Source organism: Penicillium subrubescens (assembly GCF_028828155.1).
Source record: "Penicillium subrubescens strain IBT 31985 chromosome Unknown utg000004l_segment0_segment0, whole genome shotgun sequence".
Classification (NCBI taxonomy): Eukaryota; Fungi; Ascomycota; class Eurotiomycetes; order Eurotiales; family Aspergillaceae; genus Penicillium; species Penicillium subrubescens.
The window spans coordinates 4,130,562-4,151,428 of NW_026643154.1; the positions used below are offsets into that span (position 1 = coordinate 4,130,562).

Below are 20,867 nucleotides of genomic sequence, written 5' to 3' on the forward strand. Positions count from 1 at the left end.
GGAGAAAGGAGCCGTAAACGCAGTAAGGCCGTGCCAGTGCTATCATTTCTATCAGTAACAAGTCTTCAACGGATCATTTTCTCCAACTTACTATTGTGGTGTTGTCATCCTTCATGTCATTATAGACACGAATCCAACTCACTTGTCCCTCCCTGAGGCGCAATTCGGGACCCGGTGAAGTTCCGTTGACAAGGACTGAATATCTGGTGGTGCATGCTTCCTTGTAGTTCTGGGCTGTTTCTCGGAGAATATGATCCGGCTGAAAGGAATCATCGTGGTGAACAACCGAACCAACGATGGCTGTTGTCAAGCTAAGTAATGAAGCTAGACTTGTCTGTACACGATACATGGTGCGACAGTGGAGGCTGCTCCAGGTCACTCGATGATCGATGAAACCGATTTTATCGAGACTTGGGAAGCATTGTTTATATATCGTACTAAGACCTTCAGGTCGACGTGATTCATCGCACCAAAGCCTCCCCCACGAAGTCCATTCCATATTTGGGGATACGAGCCGCTGCTTGATGTGATTGGATCCACCGGCAGATCTTTCCAAAACGTATCTTGTTATTGTCTTGGCATTCCTGGTTTGGGGATCTCACACCACCATAAAGTGTTAATCATAGTTCATGAAATTGTTAATTAACGTTCTTCGTATACCCTGAGGAGTACATCACATTGAACAGAACTCGATTTCTCTATCCAGCGTAAGTCTGAAAGAGAGATTGCTTATTTTCTGATGATATCGATGAAAAGACAGTTGATCAGACCCTTAAGACCATGATGGTGGCTGACGAGTGGCCTGATCAGCGCAAAGGTTCAGCCAAATCTAACAAAATCAAAGCGGTGCAGTGCAGTAGTAGTAAAGGGGACCTGGTAAGGTACAGCACTTCCCGTCATAATACGTCCTATTACAACACGTGTTCACCGATTTAGTGGAGTGGCTTGGAGACCGATATAGTATCAATATTTAGTGGATCGACAAAATCAAGCTAAGAGCAGGGCATATGTAGCAGTGTGTATTTATACGGCAGGGATGACCCCGATGGAGGAAGCAGCTCAAAGATTTTCATGGAGAGAGAGAGAGAGAGAGAGAGAGAGAGAGAGAGAGAGAGAGAGAGAGAGAGAGAGGTCAGGTCAGGTGACGTAAAAGCCAACAAATTTCCGATCGGGCCTAATAGAAAAGACATCATATGCAATAACCAATCAAAGTCACCGGAGTTTATCACAAATTGACCAATCGGCGTCGTGCGTTTGTGCGTAATCTTGGAAAATGGCCATCCCTTGCTTGCCAGCTAGATAAAAGCTCTGCTACGCCTTCGCAACAATGCCACTGTGCCAACATTTCCTCTTGCAGCCTAATACTGTCATATAACGTATACCAATAAAATTTCTGGCAAGTCGACATTTGCCCGGTCGCCATGAAGTACATCTTTACTATTTCGCTGATAATTGCCAGTGCTCTTGGACAGGGCATGTCTCAACTCCCCTTTTGCGCGGTGAGTATTTATCTCGATTCCAGTGTTCAAATGTTCAACTTTTTCATTTCCGGGAGACGGAGTTACTAACTATTGAGTTAACAGATTACTTGTGCCTTTGGCGCCATTAGCTCTGCTGGCTGTTCAGTTACTGATGCCAAGTGTCTCTGTACCCAGAAGACTTTCTTCACTAGTATAACTGCCTGTATCGAAACAGCGTGCAGCGCCCCGGATCATTAAAGTGCGGCCTCCCTGAGAATTGCAATGATGTACCCCGTAGTGATTCGCGCCTAACCTTGCTATTTCGCACTCTCATTTGCTCAGAATTCTGCGGCTCTGTTGGAGCTCCAGTGCCGGTACCGCCCAGTGGGTCTGCGACTGTTGCTTCATCCACGATGATCAGACCTTCCGCCACTTCATATTCTTCGATTGGTACAGACGCCCAAGGATGACCACTTTTATCTCCCCAAGGTGGACCAGCTTTCTACACAACTCCCTTTCTATACACTACACTTCTCACTCCCTGGACTCAGCTACGGATAGGATAGATAGCGTTTCAAAAGCCCCATCTCACGCAACAAATTATATTGACCGAATCAACTCAAAATTTCCGGCTCCACTTCGGAAATTTTCCTTGAATAATAGGAGAGGGAGGGAACATGGAGACGCACTTATCAACAATGTGACAGCTACGGAGTACTTGGAGATAGGCCAATCAGGGCAACGGAATCAATTGGGGAGCAATTGAGTATATGATTGATTGATTGAGAAACATGAAAATGAGGGTGCTCATGGGGGTTGAAATACCCATGAACTTACAGTATAACGGAGGTCCACGGAGGTTGAATATCCTGGTGCCTAATGACAACATAAATGACTGAGATTCGCCATATAAAAGTGTTGCACCATCTAGAAAACAATTGACGTGATGTTCACCCTTGTTTTGGTACGAGTAGCTATCCATTGGAGTTGACAGCACTACTTAATCGCGACTTTGAAGACCACGTTGTCCATGTGATGTTTCTTCCCCGTGTCAGCAGAGATTTGGACCTTCCATCTAAGTAATCTGAATAAACGTTCCCTTCCTACATGTGGTAGTTGTAGGGGGATATAGACTGGTTCTTCCAACGCCGTAAATGTAACACTGCAACGCCTCTAGTTACAACTCATCCTAAGTCTATCTGGGACTGGGTTGTTATATTCCTTACGTATATTCTTTTATCTCTGACCACCGTAGCTAAAGGAATTGCGCGATACCAGTCCACGCGGCCGACCAATGTCCTTATTTTGCACAACAGACCATTACTTGCCGAGTTTGTTAAGTTGAACCCGGAAAAGATCCTCTACCTAGAGAATGGGGGATACTATGTGAAAGATATCCACAACAACGTCCTCGCCATCACCGCTGACAACTTGCGTGAGGAACTCGACACTGCTATTCCTAGTATCAATGCTGAATCCTTAAAAATAACTCTATTTAGGGCTATGGAGCGTCCGGCTCTAGCGGTACTACACATCTCTCGGACGTAACAAGGATGTAACTTGTGACTATTTCTGCTAACACAGTCACTCTGGTTTTATTTAATGCTTTCATTCGGCATCCTCTCTGGGCTATAAATAATGTTATGGGCTGTGAATAGGCTCAAAATGACTGCTCATGCAAAGGTAAATTATTTCTTGAAGGTTGGCGGTTCTAAGATTTTATCTCCAATTCCCCTGGTCGTAGCCTTCAAGTTCATGATCTCGGTTGAGGGCTCTGGGATATCTTAGTATAAAAGGTGTGAGTGAGTCATTCCTTCAGTAAACGAGACCCCTGATTCTTACATCCCTTCAAGCTAGGTTCACCAAGAATTTATGTTCGCTGATCTCCGTACTTCCTTTTTTTTTCCGCTGGGAATCTTTTAGTTTACAATAGGCCAAACAAAAAGACATCAGCGCAGCTCCCTTCCAGTATTCACCTACCTTTCTAGTAGTCTATCTAGGGTTATAGCAGGCACGCATAGTTCATTGATAAAAACTGACTGACGTTAGACCCCACCGAGGAGAGTTGGTAGATGAGGCGACTAAACCAGTAATCGCAAAAAGAATGAAGCGCGAAGTGTGGTTACATTTGCCTTGACCACAGGTCAGACCGAGAATCACCGAACACGTCGGGTGCATTTCTGCACGTGCTGCCATTATTGCAAGGTATTCAGAGCGATTGCCTCGGTCCTTGCACTTTCTAGGAGGAAAGATAGATGACAGCGCCCACGGCACTGCTGGCACAGGAAGCGAAGAGAGAGAGAGAGGGGGAGACTGAGTCAATTGGTCTATCTAGAACATGAAGACGAAGACGACTAGGAGAAGAAGAAGAAGCAAAAGGGAACAGAACAGGGCCTATAAGGCCCTGAAGCACAAAGGAAAAGAACAAGGCCTGGTCCTGACAGGAAAACCCCGGCCTGCTTCATGCAGGGCCAAAGAAGACGACAAACCCTACAAACCCTACAAACCCCAGAGGTCAAAGGGATCGAGTCATCAATAGATATGCTACTTACAGCGTCTGGAAATGACTCTGCATCGCAACTGGCTGGAAATTATCCTGCTTATTGCGGACCCCTGCCTCATCACGGCCTCACTTAACATGTGGTTCATGCGGGCACGAGTAAGACCCCGATCAATCCGCAATCTTGTACTTAAGCTTTGTGCGAAGAAGAAATAACCCGGTATAATGACGGTCACCTTACTGGTTTGGGACGTCGGCTCCGTGCCTGAGAAAGGGCTAAAAAAAGGATAAAGATTAAGAGTAGCCAGTCATAAGCCTCTGCCACGGCTATGTATCGCATTAGTACCAGTAGGGTCTGTGGGAAGTTTGATACCATCCTTCCAATTCCAAGATTTATCTGTAGATCCGTAGGCATCAACCCCTCATCCCGACGGGGTCAGTGTATGACCCCCGGATGCTGATTCCAGTGGAATCTATATAACGAGCCAGGGCCCTTCCGGTCTTCAGCACAATCAACTCTGTTTCTCTCCCAATTTACCACAGCCATGAAATTCGAAATAGCGCAATCCTGGGCCTTGGCCAGTCTCGCCACGAGTGTCCTTGCAGCACCTCAAAAACGATGTATGACAGAACTCCGTATATGTTCATCAAGTAATTCAAACTAACCATCTCAACAGCTGCCTGGTCCACACTCCTCGGCCAGTTGGACTATTACGCACAGTGGTCCACAGCAGCCTACTGCTCTGGAAACACTGATGGTGCAAACAAGGTCGTTTCTTGTTCTGCCGGTAACTGCCCAGATGTGCAAGCCGCAAACACGGCACTGCTCAACGCGGCACTGCTCAACGAATTCGACAAGTAAACTACCCCTCAACCTATCTCATTTTCTCCCTACAACCCACTGACACTCACTCGCCAGCACGAATTCTTACGGTGACGCATCGGGCTTTCTCGCAGCTGACAACACAAATCAACACATTGTGCTCTCCTTCCGTGGCAGCCGTACTTTCAGCAACTGGATCGCTGATATCAGTACGGCACTTATTCCTAGCTCACTCTGCAGCGGCTGTCAAGTACACCAGGGGTTCTGGGACGACTACCAGACAGTCGCATCCACGCTGAATACGCAAATTGACTCGGCGCAGAAGGCATATCCCGGCTATGCGCTCGTCGTCACCGGGCATAGTCTCGGCGGTGCCTTGGCAATGCTGTGCGGGACGGGCTTGCATAACCAGGGCTACACGCTGACCACTGTGAGAAATTCCTACTTCTGATATTCCTTCACATATCTTATAAAATATAGACCAGTGACGACTTACCAGGCGTGGATCTCAAGTTGCTAACGCGAGTGTACACATATAGTATACCTACGGCCAGCTGCGCGTGGGAAACCTTGCCTTGGCAAAATATATCACGAACGTCGATACCCAGTGGCGTGTCACACACACTGATGATACAGTTCCCAAGCTCCCTTCGATGACAGCGGGATTCAGCCATTCTAGCCCTGAGTATTGGATTACCAGCGGCAATAATGTGACAGTGACCACCTCCGATATCCAGGTAATTACGGGAATTGACTCTACTGCCGGTAATGCGGGTACGACTACTTCGAGTACCTCGGCACATAACTGGTACTTACTCTATATTGACGGATGCACTTAAATGTGGGACTGTGGATATTCAGTGAGTGAATCTATTAATGACCAAAGCCCTGATGAGAGGGGGACTTTGACGGGAAGGAATTGAAGGAGAGAGAAAGGGGATAAGGGGGGCCAGAGGGACTATATGCTTGCGTGCCGTTCCTACATCTGCTTTGAGATTTCCTATAATCATCCTTGGCGGGCAGAACAAGTCTCCAGTGGGAGTATTCCCATAATGAAGTGATCATACGGAATGTTTCTCTATAATAATCTTAGATGTTTCAAAGTAATTTAGCAGTAAGAGTGAACCGAAAATTTGATTTCGAGGTCGGATCTTAAACACTCATTTCCGCAGCCTGCTGTTATACAGCTAAATCTACCATCCTCTACACCCGTAGAAGCGATTTTTGAGCAGAATGATACAGGTGTTATCGGCTGACTGCTCGCTATGACCCTAGTCAGTGACCTCTTCCCTATGCGCATCGAGAGGGGCACCTGGTCCTTTCTTAGGGAGGGCTGATCCCGAGACAGGAGAGACGGATATTTGTTGATATCCGCAGTAATTTCAAATCAGCTAACAAAGATTTCAGGGGGCAAAATGACATTTGACGAATTATGCTCTATGAGCAACATTCTCAGCTTTCACCGTCAATTATTCTGTGACATCAAGCTCAAGTTGCCCAATTGGGATGTATTTAGACCTTAGAAGTAAGGTATTAGTACGGAGGCTAAGGGTGGCCACCTCAGGAAATAATGATTTTGACGGCAGAAAACCCTCCACCTTATAAACAAGACTCTCATAGGTCTTATCATAATCCTCCTAAAGGCTGTCTTCGATTATCTACAACCATAGGTCCCTTTCGGTTCGAGTAATCGTAGCTCTTTATTTTAAAGACTTTCAAGTCAGACTCCTGAAAAACACTGTCGGTTTTTACTTTTCTAAGTTCTAATCCAGCGGTCAACAACGTGGGTTGCTAAATAGTCACGCGTATACGCTCGGGCCGCCGCCTATTTTCTAATCAGGATCACTAACAAAAATCGAGAACTACTTTACGATTATTACCCTAATTTCAAAGAAGTGAGGCTATAGGCAATAATATCAACGGTAGGTACGATAAGAGAGAGTATGTCTAAGCAAACTTTCCCTTTGGGCGAACTTGAATAGATGAAAATTGCGACTATTTTAAATCAGTCTGGAATATCCCGATTAGGAATAGACTGTTAGAATCGCACCTGATGTGTGGAACGTCGATAGAAAGGCGGTTGTTAAGGCGGCCCATAATCATTATTTCCTGAGGTGGCCACCCTCAGCCTTCGTAGTATGAGGGTAAAGGCCGTTTTCTAAGCGGTCAACTGGATACCCTATAATTGCTTTTTGGCCTGCGGTCGCTATCAGCAGCCTTTCATTCAACTGGGTCTCCAGTAAACGATCGGCATTCCTATGTGTACCCCCACATTAACGGATGGCGGCGTGTGCGACCGCAGTCCACTGAAGAATGGGTTGGTCTCGTAGTTTCTCGTTGCTGTTTTTAATCAATTATTGTCGAAAGAACACGGTTAAGTTATCATTATTTCCGCCTTGTTGCCTCTGTGATGGACGTAAGAAATAGCCCATACAAACAGGTGTTGACATAGTCATGGCTTCGAATATTCCCATAACTATATTCCTTCCATTTCTCTCGAAGCTGTACTTTCCGCTCGCAGTTGAAGCGCCCACGACAGGGGTATTACCTTGGCGCACCCACACAGTCTCATCATGCATACAAATCAGGAAACGAACTGCGAAGGACCAGCCAATAAAGGGAGATTGTAATTTTAGTAATCGCCACGTTTACTGACCAAGGCAATCTAGGACGACTGCTGAGGCCGCTCACAATTACCCCAGCGCGTGAGGGCTGATTTGAAAGATAAGGGGCGGTCTTCAATCTCTAGCCAGCATTCATCACCATAATCATAACTTCAATCCCACTGAATATCCGTGCGGTCAATTCGGATTTGCCAAGGACCTCCCAAGACCAAGAACCGTCGTTTGGCTAAGTTCCTTTATATCTTGGCAAACATCGACTGCTCCGAATCCGGGTTTCATTCGCGATTATCATTCAGCGCCTTCGAGGCCACGATAGCAACTATGAAAGTGTCTCTTTATCGCCTTCCAGCTGAATTGCTGTTCTTCGTGGCGCATTTTCTTGAAGAACGACATTAACTCCTGGCTCAAGCTAAGGGTTGGCTTTATGCTATCCTCAACCCTTACCTCTATCGGCGCTGTTGTCGGCAGCGGAACGAGGTAGTGAGGGAACGGCTCGAACCTGCATTTTTGCTAATATTGGCGTGTTCGATAGCCTTGGCAGATCACCGCTATTTTGCGCTGCGTCTAGGGGCCATGAGGTGGTAGTGAATCTTCTAATGGAGACTGGGAAGGTTGATGCCGACTCGGGAGAATCATGCGGTTCCATGTCGTTGTCTGTAGCTTCTAGTAATGCCGTGAGGCGGTTGTGAAGCTATTACTTGGGACTTGGAGGGTAGATGTTAACTCGAAGGAACCCGGTGGCACCACGCCATGGTGGTGGGCTGCCTCCGAAGGACTTGAGGAGGTGGTGAGGCTGTTACTAAAACCTGGGAAAGTGGAAATCGACTTGGTAAAGGATTATGATGATGGCACACCATTCTTAGGGGCCGCGTCGAATGGCCACACGTCTATGGTCAAGCTTTTACTGGAGACGGGGAGAGTCGATATAGACTCAATGGAATATTATAGTTGGTGGCGATCTATCGCCACTACGCAAGGAAGCAGGGAAGAGAGGAACAATCTAGTTTGAATACCTGGAGAACTATCTCTGCAGGAGAAAGGAAACAAAGGAAGGGAAGGCCTAAATAGGCCGAAGCAATCAACCTGGCCCTGGTATCATCCTCTAGGAGAATCCCGACCAGGGTTCTCCCGAGGGAGATCCCTATCGGATCTCCATCAATAGTCGTACATCAGTGAGGTGGGCTGCATCGGAAGGCCACAAGGCGAAGGTAAGCTGTTGCTAGAGACAGGGAGGGTTAATGTCAACTCAATGGACTTTTTGGGTTGTTCGCCATTATCTGGGGCTGCATCAAAGGGCCATGAGCCAGTAGTTCGCCTATTACAGTTATTGGAGGGAATGAAGATGCTCTAGACTTCTGATGAGTTTTCAGGTAGACCTAATCCAAGAATCTTGGTTCCCAGGTTTCAGGCTAAGCGAGATGGCATAACATAGGCTAGACGAATCTATCTAGCAGATTACAGCTATTTTGTATATATAGGATTATCTTGAATAGATACAATTTCGGCATCACCAAAAGGAGTTTTTCTTAGTATTCTAAATCGTATCGCCTTATCTTTTTCTAGTTCGTATAGCGTTTATAATCCAGGTTTGAAGTTTATATTGTTTTACCCTTTTCGGAAAGCGGGAGAAAGTGCGCGAACATAATCTAGCTAGTATTTATACGTACCAACTACCTCGGAACTTTCTTATATTCTTTTACATTTGAAGAATAGAGACTGGATATTTCAAACTTATCTATCCTACTCAGCATATACATACGAGATTATAGCTATTAAGTCAAAATATGCATACGCATGTCCTTATGTGCGTCAATACACATCAGAAGGCAACGTCGCTTGGTTTGAAACTCCGACAGGCTGTCCGTCCATGCGTGCTACAAACTCTATCTCCCAGTGGAGATCGTTGCCAACTACCTAGAAGAACGCGGTAGCATCCACATCATTCTCTCCAAGGTTACCCAAACCCCAGTTGGTCTCTACAGTTTTCAACAGACTATAGTGATTATACGCGGTGCCGTCCGTGGTACCAGCCTTAGCGCTAGAGATCACGCCACCCAAAAGGACAGCATAGATCTTATTGGTGCCAGTGGTCAAACCCTCATCAAAGGTAAGGATGATCAAAGTGCGATCGGTGTTGAAATTCTTGTTTGAGAGCAGAGGGGTCAAAAAGTTACGGGACCAGGCTCCAGCTGCGGCGAGGGAACTGTCGTGGCCATCGTTTGCTGATGAGCACATTAGAACCTGCCCTGCCTCAAAAGGTTACTGTAAGAGAAAGGAGATACTTACTCATATTAGGGGTGATGAACATCCATTGAGGCAGCTTATTGTTGTTCAAGTCTTCATTGAACATAGTGAAGTTCTTCGACTTAGCCAGTCGGTCGGTATTTGACGTTACCGAGTTGTAGCTCATCAGGGGACTTCCAAACAGGGTGTTAAGGACACTGGACCTGGGCACAATATAGAATTGGGGGACTCACTTGTGCTTGCGCACGTAGTCATTTGCGCCAGTCTTTTGGTTGCGGTAACTGGCTTCGAAGCCGGAATATGGCATATCCTCCTGATACAGACTCCAGCTGACACCAGCGTTTTCGAGGAGGTCAACGATTGTCTTGGTGCTCGAAGAGATATAGTGTGTATTATCATCGGCGATACCAAAGGTGCTACCGCCAACGGCAGCCACATAGTTAGGCTGTTATTCCGTGAGCAAGAATAGATACCCCATTAGTGCTAGATCATCTTACCTGAGAGGGATGGGTGATAGCATAATAATTTGTGAGAGATATGCCTTGAGAAGCGAGATAAGCAAGATTTGCTGAACCTCAGGTTAGCAATATTGTTTACCATCGTCCTCGACGACATTAGTTACTCACTATCCTTGATGGCCGCACTGTAATCCTCATTTTCAAGCCAAATCTGAACAAAGCGATCGAAAGTTAAACCAGCCACGCTCGATGTCGGGGACAGAGTCAGTGCGGTGGCAGCCGCCTGAGCCACGGCAGCCGTGCCAGTAGAAGTATATTGCGACTGGGCATAAATGCCCGACGCCATGGCAAGCAGCACAGTGGTTCTTGAAAAGATCATGGTTTCCAGAGGGTGTGGAGGTGATGGAGAAAGAGATAGAGCCGGATAGTGCAATCTGTTTTGCAGCTGCATTTCTCTACCTTATATACTAGTCCAAACCGATAGAACAAAAATGCTATAATGTGTGTTTTGTGACCTCGTTTTGCAGATCAACTAACCGAGGATGCAAGCGATGTAGCATCGCAATATCAAGTGCTCGTATTAAATCTCGAAGATCGACCACGTGTAGCGACGGAGTCCGTAGCACTAAATTACCCCAGTGGCTGGCTCGTAGAACACTAGTTTTCTAAGGGAAAATCTATCGTGGCATAAAGTATGAGATACACTAATAAATCGACGAATTATTAGGCGGCCTTAAGAAGTACTAATGCTATGTAAAGAGAAACATCTCACCGGACTAATAACGTGAATATCCAGAGTGAGAGGCAAAATCCTGCTATTGCTTGGTACAAGTTTTGGCGCGGGTCACCGGATCTTGGTAGGGGGGATATCTGCACGACCCTTGAAGGGTTTAGCCTCCTCGTCTTGCACGATAACTCCGGAGCTAGCTCCCGCACATGCTCACAAATCGTTTAGTGACTAGTGCACACGTGTGGCAAGCTGTTGCTTTCCTGGTCGTCGAGCTGATAGTCTGTCAGGAATCTTGCATTTATTCGCAATCTGCAGAGCGGGTTGAGAAGTGCTTAAAGAAAAGTCTAATATTAATACACTACGGTGCTACTCGCTACTAGTGTGGAGGTCGTTCTTCCAACACTTTATTTAGATCTATCGGAGACCTACCTAGAGAATCAGACTTCGTAGATAGTACGTATTTGGTCTGTAGCTAAAAATAAGGTATAGCAAAATTCAATGGAATTTTGTACGACAGACACATTAGTCGCATAACTAATTGAGAATTAAAGCCACCTCACTTGGTACAAAATCCCGATCCGAATCCAGAGTCCGCATGAGCTTTAGTTTTCACTCAATCCAACTTAAAGTATGAGTAGGCAGGCCAAAAGACTGTAGAGAATATCCCTAAGATCGTCGAAAACCGGGCGTGACTTGAGCTATTGCCTACTGTAATACTCAATCGTAAGGTATCGACTCTTGGCTCTAATCCGAGGGCCATATTTGTGTAAAACCCATGGAATGGGTAGTAAGAATAGTGTAACAAATTCAAACAAGCTAATAACCCAGACTAGGCCTATTGAATCGTACACTATTCAGGATAGTAATATCAATGTTTGTTCGTCTGGGGGACGTCATGTAAAGTGCAATCTTACTTTGGGTGATGAATCATAGAAAGGCTCCTGCAAAGCTACATCTTGCCAACGTCATGGCACTAGATACGCTGGCTACAACACTTCCGTAATAAATATCAGCTGCATATTACGCTGTTGCCACAAAGACACAGAAATTCCCCCAAGCATAGGGTATAATTGAAATGACAGGACTGGCCCATGATACACTGGTCTTGGAAGTCCAAGCGAACCAGAAAAGCCCAACTAGTAGCCCAAAACTGCCTATCATGGCTGAGTAGAAAACGACCGCAAAGCGTCGCGAGTGCGGCGACGTATTAAAGAGAGATGGGCACAAGAGTGGGCAAAGGAGCGAACTGGCAAACCGAACCAGCGGTTAGTCAAAGCTCCAGACAAGAAGGTGCTTCGGCTGTTCGAACCCCTTTCGAAGCCCTACACCTCAGTGTTGATTCAGATGCGATCGATGCGCATTGCACTGAATCACTTTCTGTTCAAAATCAAAGCGGTCGAATCAGATGAGTGTTACTGTGGAGAAGGGTCTCAAACACCGAGACACATCTTAATTCAGTGCCCGTTGTACACTGATCTGAGGCAGAACTTCCTTGACAAGATCCGGATGACCGATCTTGGAGATTCGACCGATTACGATGCGATTGTATCGCACTCGCAGGCCACCCGCTACGTGGCCGAATTTTTGCTGCAAACAGGCATACTGGGGCAGTCCCGACACGCCGAGATCGAACTAGAACCAACAGGCGATGCAGCAACAAGCCAGGATAGACTGGCAGGCACAGGGGGCGAAGACGCTGGGTAGGAGGAACGCCAAACCCACGGTTAACCGAGAGGTCGTGGAAGAATACATCCAACATCACCAACGAACACCACCAATCGAGAACGAAGCGGGAGGATGGCACGAATGCTAGAGAGGGAAAGCAGGGATGGGGGTGCAGAGGAAGCAGCAGGCCAATGTGAGGGCGATTTAAGGGATATATCGTGGGACTGAGGGCTTGGAGGGCGTTCTGATACTGTTTTGGACTGATTTTTGGGCTGTTTTACTTGGCAATACGCCGTTTTCGTTTGTATTTACTGTCTCATGCGTGTGGGCTGGCGTTCGGATCACTCTTGCTTCCGCCGGAGGAAGCGCCTGCATAGCCATTACGCCACTAGTTAGGCTGCAATAGGTTTATAGAGTGTTGATTGATTGATTGATTGATTGATTGATTGATTGATTGATTGATTGATGGCTGAGTAGAGCAGATGCTCAGGTAGAATTTTCCCACTAGGGAATTTAGCCGCCTTCGGTCTGTAAAGAAGAATGTCGCATACAAATATTGTAAAGAGCCTAAGAAAGGAACCAAACCACTATAGAGAGGAATACAAGACCTGATTGCTCCGTGCGAAATCCGTAAATCGTCTCAACCATATATAGGAGGACTGCGGCAAAGAAGCTGAACAGTACACCAGAATTGATAGCGACATATAGAAATACGAAAATGTAAGAATATACTCTACAAGTCAGGGTAGAGGCCTGTCAATCAGGTAGGAGAGAGGAACCGAGTCAGATTGTCTATAAAGTCAAAGACTGTTTCTTAAGGAGCGTAGAATCTTCTCCTCATTACTCAGTTTTATGTACATCCTTATAATCCGGGACAGGATGGAGATACATCCTAGAATAGAGAGGGGGAGCGAGATAAGCACGAGGCTTTGCATACCCTTCACCAGGGATCTTCCCTGTATGTGCTCCCAGGGTGTAGATAACGGATCGTGGGTGAAATGTTGCCGAAGGGCCGCCGATCTGCCAGGCCCACGCCTTAGGCACCAATGTTTGATAACCTTATGTTGAGGTATATAATAACAGAAAGAGACGATCGGGCGTTCAAGAGCATCCAAAGGAGGAAGGCGGTATACAGCGGTAGAATCTAAATAAAGGGATCCCACTAGCAGAAAGCACTATATAGATCTGTTAGGTCCTATATAGAGCTTTGTCTTCTCTTTTCTCTCATTAGATTTACTTGCCTAGTTAATAATATAGTACTTCTTATAATTTAACTATTTATTACTGTAATATATAACTTAAGCAAATTTCTATCTCTCTTTCTAAGCGTGAGTAGAGACTTAAAGACTTATCTGTAAAGATATACTCTTCACGGAACATAAGCAGCAGTGGATCCCGGAGAACGGAGATAGTATTAACGTAGACCGCAGGTATTAGTCATTATTATGCCCACATAAATTGCCAGATAGGGGCTTTATAGTAATTCAGACTTATTGACATCCAATTGGTGCGCACCATGATTTACTAAGCAGTATTTCCGTCTACACGATAAGTCAGGATAGAGGCCTGTTGATTAGGTAGGACAAAGGAACCAAGTTAATTGTTGTCAACATATGGATGTGCGATACCCCGCACTAAGCGCGTGCATAAGCGATGCACACATAAGACTTATCGGATCAATATCTAACATTCCGTGATATCAACGATCACATCACATACGATAAGCAACGAGTTTCTTAACTCTCTCGTGTGCCCCCATGTTATTTCGCATTTTTATTAGTCTTTTCCCGTGACATTCTGCCATGTACCTAAAGTTACAGATACTGCCTGTTCCCTAGTTAAATAAAACAAGTTTGACATCCTTTAAGTTCATGATTAGAGCTCAAGGCAATTCTGATTAAACTATGTTGACATTCGACCTTGCCTAGGCCCGCACTCAATACTAAGTGGGTCTTCAATAACAAGGTGCATATGTAGGCCTCCGTTCCCATGAGCGTATTAGGACATCATAAGATAAATAGGCGAGGGAGGGTAACTTCATTTTGAACGCCCGGAGCTAAACAGAATCACTTTCGGATGTCGGTGGCGCAGCGAAATCGGTCGACTCGCTGGGCACTGATAAAGCTGCATTTGACTTTGAGATTCCCCGAGACGTCTCCCCTAGCTCCGCACTACTAAAGGAGAACGCCGATCTTCTGGTGGAAAGCCCCTTTGACACAGGTAGACTGCGGCACTAACCGCAAAGACCATGGTTAACCGCAACCATATCCAAACCCATTTGGATTTGGTCTTCGGATCAAGACCGCAAATTTTTGCGGTTTGGTTGCGGTCTTCAACTCAAGACCGCAATGCGGTTTTGGTTAACCAATGGTTAGATAAACATAGCAAACAGGCTAAGCCTCGTGACCTTTTGGTCAGATGATTTTTTATGCAGTCTTTTCGGTATTTTTCTAGTATCTAGTCAGTATAGAGTATCTTACCAAAATCAACCTTTCTTTTGTAAATAATTCATTTAATATAATAGTGCACTCCTTTGATTTTTTTATACACTCATGGGGTTCCAATTTCAAATCCTAAAGGTATTCCGGCCCAATACCGGGGGGGTACTCATAGTTAAGAAAGTGGGGCGAGGGGGGGGGGTATTGGGGTTATACGATACCCCCCCCCCCAAGTACCCGAAATCTTGATATTTTTTGATCGGATTTTTGGAATCTTTTAATTGAATAATTAGTCCAATCTAAATGTCAAATAATATTCCACGATTATCACGTCGAAGGGCCTTACCCTAAGGGGGGCCTTTTGGCTGGGATTTTTTTGATGGGGGATGCCAAGGCCAGGGCCGGCGGGTAGGCTAGACCCGATTCGGCCCGCCAAATTGCTGGGGTTTGCTAAGCCTAGATTCGTGGCCTTAGCAATCAGGCCGTAGTGGTCTCTATTCGCCAGTTGCTGGCCAGCCTACTTCGCGATATCTAGCTATCTAGCTATACGATTCTATCCGGGAGTGAAATCCTCGGTAGGTTGAGGGCCCTTCTAGTATGTGAGGCTATCCCTGTCACGTGACTGCCCCCGGGCCTTGGTGAAAATGAGGTTGAATAGGTTTAGAAATTTTTTGACTGCTGACTAATCAAGATTATTATAGCTGGATAGCCCTCGCTTCGGGTATTATTTTGATACTATTAGCAGCCTAGTAGCCCTAGTAGTCGCTGAGTAATCGAAGGATTTAGTATTTTATCCTTACTAGAGGGGGCACCCTGCCACTAAGGGTAGTGTAGCAGCGGGGGCACCCTGCCACCGGGAGCAGTCTAGCAGCGGGGGCACCCTGCCACCGGGAGCAGTTTTGTAGCGGGGGCACCTTACTAGAGTGCTAGCCTACTATCTGCTAAGCGGGGACCCTTATAATATACTAAGCAATATACTAAGGGCCCTACCTCCTAGGTGCCCGCCCTCCTAGGTGCCCACCCTCCTAGGTGCCCGCCCTACTAAGGGCATAGCCTACTATCTACTAAGGGGCACACCCTACTAAAGGCCTAGCCTACTATAGGCTAGGCTATAGCTAACATTAGCTATAATACCACTATCTAGCTATATAGCCTAGTATCTATGCTTCGCCCAATAGCCCCTAGCAAAATTATAAAACACCCAGGCCGCCAGAACTATCTCAGTATCTAACTCCCACCTAGCATCCGCGAAATCCTTTGGTAACCAACCCCTCGGCACCAAATCAGTATCTAGAAAGGGAATATCCATCTCATCACCATTATCCATCCACGTCATCCTACATAGGCTCCAAAAGATCGTCAGCAGATCCGCTGAAAAGCAACCAGACCCCTCAGTAAGCAATCCACCCTTGCATAGCCTAGTAGGCAGGAAGCAGGTAAAGCAGCAGGTATTATCTGCTGGGTCTAGCCGGACCCGTAGCTTATTCGCCATTTCCCTTATTCTATTAGCCCGATGAGCCGTACAGGTAGTAAGGGAGTGGGCTGAGGCTTGCTGCCTATCTACCCCTACTGTTCTAGTCTCTTCGGAAGTGTGACACAGTTCACACTTTTTGTCCGTGCACCCCATAGTAAAGACTTCGGTGGGCTGCAGAGACCTGTCGCGCCATTACAGCCCACATTCTACTCCACTGTGCTTTCAGCTAAATGTGCTCTCGCTCACTCTCGTAGACTTTCATCATCAATTTCCTCATTAAACAAAAAATGCCTCCTGTATCCCATAGAATATCCCCAGCCCGCATCTGTAATCCTTCAGATATACGTATGATTAGCACCAGTGCCAATCCACAGCCATCCATGGAAATTACGGACGTATCAGAAAAAGCAATATATATTCCCTTATTTGGAACACGCGACGCGACGCGCTATCAATAACTACATATAAGGTAGTGCGAGGTCTTCTTGTCTTGCCTTGATTATCCGTTGTTATTTTCGTTCCATTACTATTCTCCCAGTTTATTTTGACCCCGTCGCCTCTCAATGACACTTGCACCACCCCTTACCTATCCAGTTTCCACGAGGGAATGGCCTTCGCTCCCCTTATACCTGGACTGGGGGGAACATGTTGCAATATGCACCCTGTGTCGGTACGCGATTTCAACTGAGGGCGTGCAGGCAAGCGGTCATTTCCGACAGAAACATCAAATTCCGAAAGGCCAGCGAGCTGGTCTGGACCAATACCTTCGCAGACACCAATTCCGAAACGGGAGTTCAGCCAAACCGCGCCCAAACGGGTCCCAATCTCATCCTGCTCTTCAGATACGTGCCGGGTTCTAGTGTTTACAATGTTCCTATATCAGTACAAGCATGCATCTTATATGCCGGCACCTAAGAGGAACACATACCCGGGATAATCCCACGGTTAGTGTCGATCTAGATGTGCTATACAAGCCGGTTTCCGTTCAGTCTTAGACCCAGTCAACTACGACCCAATCATTCTGGACTATTTTGAGCGCATCCTTGACGGGCACGACTGAAGGTACTGCAAACGAGCCTCTATTGTGTACCGCCAATATGAAATTATTTCATAACCTACGCAAACGAGAAGGACATTTTCACACCGTCCAGAAACCACAGAATAGTTTTCAGTATAGCGGGCAAGATACTTATGAAGGAACTCGCCTATAGCTAGCGAGGACGCAGTGGATCGTGACATACTAAGATGTGCCCCGTGATATTCTCAAACGACTAAGCCTTCTCCCAGCCGTTTCTAGCGTCAAATATAGCTTACAGCTAGGCTTCTTCCGGGACAGAGTATTATTGAGTCCGCTAGCAGATGAAGAGCGAATTTATTATCTGGTTGCTGGAATTGACGGCGTGCTTGACCGCTGTGAGGAAACTATGCGTCGTACCGGATATCCTATTCTTGCCTGGCTCAAGAGTCATACAGTTACCGAGCTATCTTCTCGACTATTCTCCTTTCTAGAAACTCCACAGGGCCGACAACGATACCGGCGCACGTGGAAACAATTTGTGGCATTTGTTCTTAGGGTGTTTCGTCTCGGGCCGGAACTCTTATAAGAGGCGCTGCACTTAGTGCTCTAACCTGAACACTATCAACAATTAGAAGAAATCTGGACGAATCTAAATAAAAGCTCTTCTCCGGGAGAGCCTCCTGCTCGGACAATTATTGAGGTAGAGATATCTCCTTTACAAATGTCTAGGGCTTCTAGTGGGAACAACTACAGTCGGAATGAGCATAAGGAGCCGGAGGATATCAGTTCAGCTGAAAGTGATAATACTACGGATAACACGGAGTCCGAAGATAACATCAAGCCTTATGAAATCGATGATGACCGAGGGAGTGTATGTCTCCCTAGAATCCCTTCAACGGGTAAATCCTTATCGGGCTGTACATTGACTTAGTAAGGGCTACTCCTTGAGATGCTATTTAAGTTATGTGTACAGTTTATCACTCAGACGTTCACAGACGGTCAGCCCTAATCTAGTGTCCTGGTATATTTTAGTAGTGTTCTCGGTATCAGTTCGAATAGCGGATATTTTTTAGCGGCTCAGCGATTTACCACTCATCTATCAGCATTAATTTATATCTAGAGGCTTCTCTTCTTAGAATTCGCGCTTCCTTACAGGGAATATTTGTATCTCAGCTAGCCTTATCGGCCTCGGAGCGATCATCTCGCACGGCTTAACTAAGTCCGGCGTCAATATATGCTCCTAGGATCTATAACTCCTCTGGGGGAGTTCCAGAATCTCCGGCTGTTTGGAAAACGCTAGGCTATTCTTAACCCTCCTTCTGTCTTCGTATATTAGAGCCCTGATAGGGACACGGTCTCCCTAGAAAACATCACTATTACTATTAGAGCTTTTCGAGCGCTCCCAGAGTACTTCATTCGATAAGCTAAAGAGCTTTGTAGTGCACTCCTGTTGAATATCCGCCCTCACATCGACCTCACTAGTATTCAGGACTCTCTTGTTAACAGTCGACCTGACTAATTATTCATCTGCAACCCTGCCAATTAGCTTCAAGACCGATATCTCCTGTTAGCAGAGCGTGCTGCTTCTCGGCCCGATCTTAGTCTAATGCAAGAGGGCTAGTGGAAGCCTGATGCAGTACATTAGTATATACTCTAACACGAGCAACTTCTGGAGTATATCGCGGGAATCCTAATAACTGCCGGTGGACAGTCTCTACGTCTTAGGGTTTCTCTACTTAGTCCTGTCGGCTATTCGCCGAACTTCTATGTCGAGAACAGGGTTCCTTCCACACCTGGCCTGACTTAGTTTGTGACTTTCTGTTTCGATCTCTCCTTAGTGGGAGCGGTGGCCGACTGACCGGTTTCAGTTGCTACTCAAAGGAGCAACGGAAAAGGTGTGGCGCAACGTAGTTTATCCTCGATAGTACGTAACAAATTTCTATTGCCGTTACGCAGAAACTGCGTTAAGACACCGCGACCTTTGTTAATCAGCTTGACGATATAAAGTCCTTAGGCGGACCTAGAGGTCGGTTTTAGCAGAGCGGCCACCGGCCTCTGTAACGGGCGCCAGACTTATAGACTTGATAGTGCGTTTCTAAACTACAGCCCGTACTGCTTCGGATCTATTCGTAAGTGTCCTCTTAGTGGCACCGCTTCTTAGGTCTCGATAGAACACAAGATTTTATGCAGGTTTATTCGGTGCTCCAAAAACTACCTCAGCTTCGGGGCCGACTTATCGCCCGCCGTTAAAATATTGCCCGCTATAACGTCTAAGCTATATCTAAAAAGGAAACGAGACTATTAGACTAGTTATAGTGGCTCTGAGGCGGACGTGATAACTGAAGATTATTCTATTTCTCCAAAAGACCTTTGTCTCTTAATTGCACTTATTTTTTGCAACTCTTGTCAGAATTGGTATGATATTATGCACTATATACTGTGGCTGCTATACTCGCCAAGGAATATTTCAAGGCACCTATAAACAAATACAATATGAGGAGAAACGAAGCGTGATTTATAGAGGATGAACAGTTCTAGATAATGGCTCGAACACTAAGCGATGTCCTGTAACCGCCTGATAGAATCACAGAAATCCCGGGGCTGCCTACCTATTTAGGCTTATCTGTCACTTCGATACCTACAACCTTCGTACAACTAGTATAGATATAATGCGTTAGCACTATAATTAAGTATTAATGAGTATGTCTCTATCAAGGACGAATACTATAGTACTAGATATATTTTCAGACCTTTAGCAATGTTACGTTAGTGAGGATATTTTATTGTGACGCCTACTGATGATGTTTGTATTTAGTGTGTACTCGTTTAGACTATGCCCTATATATTTCTATTTAAAAGTAAAAATATACTACTACATTATTTTCCGTTTTACGGTTACTATACGACAGAATCTCTCCCGTTATCTATTAAAGAAACATTAGCACAAACGTGACGACGAAGAATTGTATCCTCTAGCGAGTTGAACCCGGTCGCTGCCTCTAACGCTAGTGTGGTTCACCTACGAGATGGTATTAACGAGGTTCGTGGCCTGCTGACTGTGCTTGGATTCCTCTGCTACACTCCCTAACTGCGACTTTCGTTCGACTAGCACTGATTGGATACGATAATATTATAACAAAACACATTATTAGCAAGTTCTACGTTAAGGGGCTATCCTATAGTATAAGGCGTACCTTTAGACGTTATTTTAGCAGAAGCAATACTAATTGTACTTTGCTGTGGTTTTGGCCGACTAGACCTACTAGTCCGCTACTCCACAATATATATATCCCTATACTTATACACCAGAGAATGCTCTATTATCGACCTATATCCTGTCTCCCCACTCCTGTACTAGATAATATGTATAGAATCAAATTATAGGGCAGTACCAACAGAGTCAATCTCCCCAGCTACAACGAGATTGTGTAGA

At 45.8% G+C, this 20,867-nt stretch overlaps 3 protein-coding genes across 3 annotated transcripts; 2 read left to right on the forward strand and 1 right to left on the reverse strand.

The window, feature by feature from the left end:
- Window positions 1–1,421: 1,421 nt before the first annotated feature.
- Window positions 1,422–3,008, forward strand: N7473_006537 (uncharacterized protein; the record flags this gene model as incomplete). The annotated part of the gene is made up of 3 exons (XM_057152477.1): window positions 1,422–1,499; window positions 1,584–1,647; window positions 2,716–3,008. 3 exons carry the CDS (start codon window positions 1,422–1,424, stop codon window positions 3,006–3,008), a joined length of 435 nt encoding a protein of 144 aa, XP_057010282.1.
- A 1,497-nt stretch (window positions 3,009–4,505) lies between these two features.
- N7473_006538 (lipase family protein) lies at window positions 4,506–5,622 on the forward strand (the record flags this gene model as incomplete). Its single annotated transcript, XM_057152478.1, has 4 exons — window positions 4,506–4,581; window positions 4,638–4,818; window positions 4,880–5,213; window positions 5,323–5,622. The coding sequence occupies 4 exons, from the start codon at window positions 4,506–4,508 to the stop codon at window positions 5,620–5,622; spliced, it is 891 nt and encodes a 296-aa protein (XP_057010283.1).
- Window positions 5,623–9,321: 3,699 nt separating this feature from the next.
- Window positions 9,322–10,488, reverse strand: N7473_006539 (uncharacterized protein; the record flags this gene model as incomplete). The annotated part of the gene is made up of 5 exons (XM_057152479.1): window positions 9,322–9,629; window positions 9,694–9,824; window positions 9,885–10,096; window positions 10,149–10,219; window positions 10,278–10,488. 5 exons carry the CDS (start codon window positions 10,486–10,488, stop codon window positions 9,322–9,324), a joined length of 933 nt encoding a protein of 310 aa, XP_057010284.1.
- Between the last annotated feature and the right edge of the window lie 10,379 nt (window positions 10,489–20,867).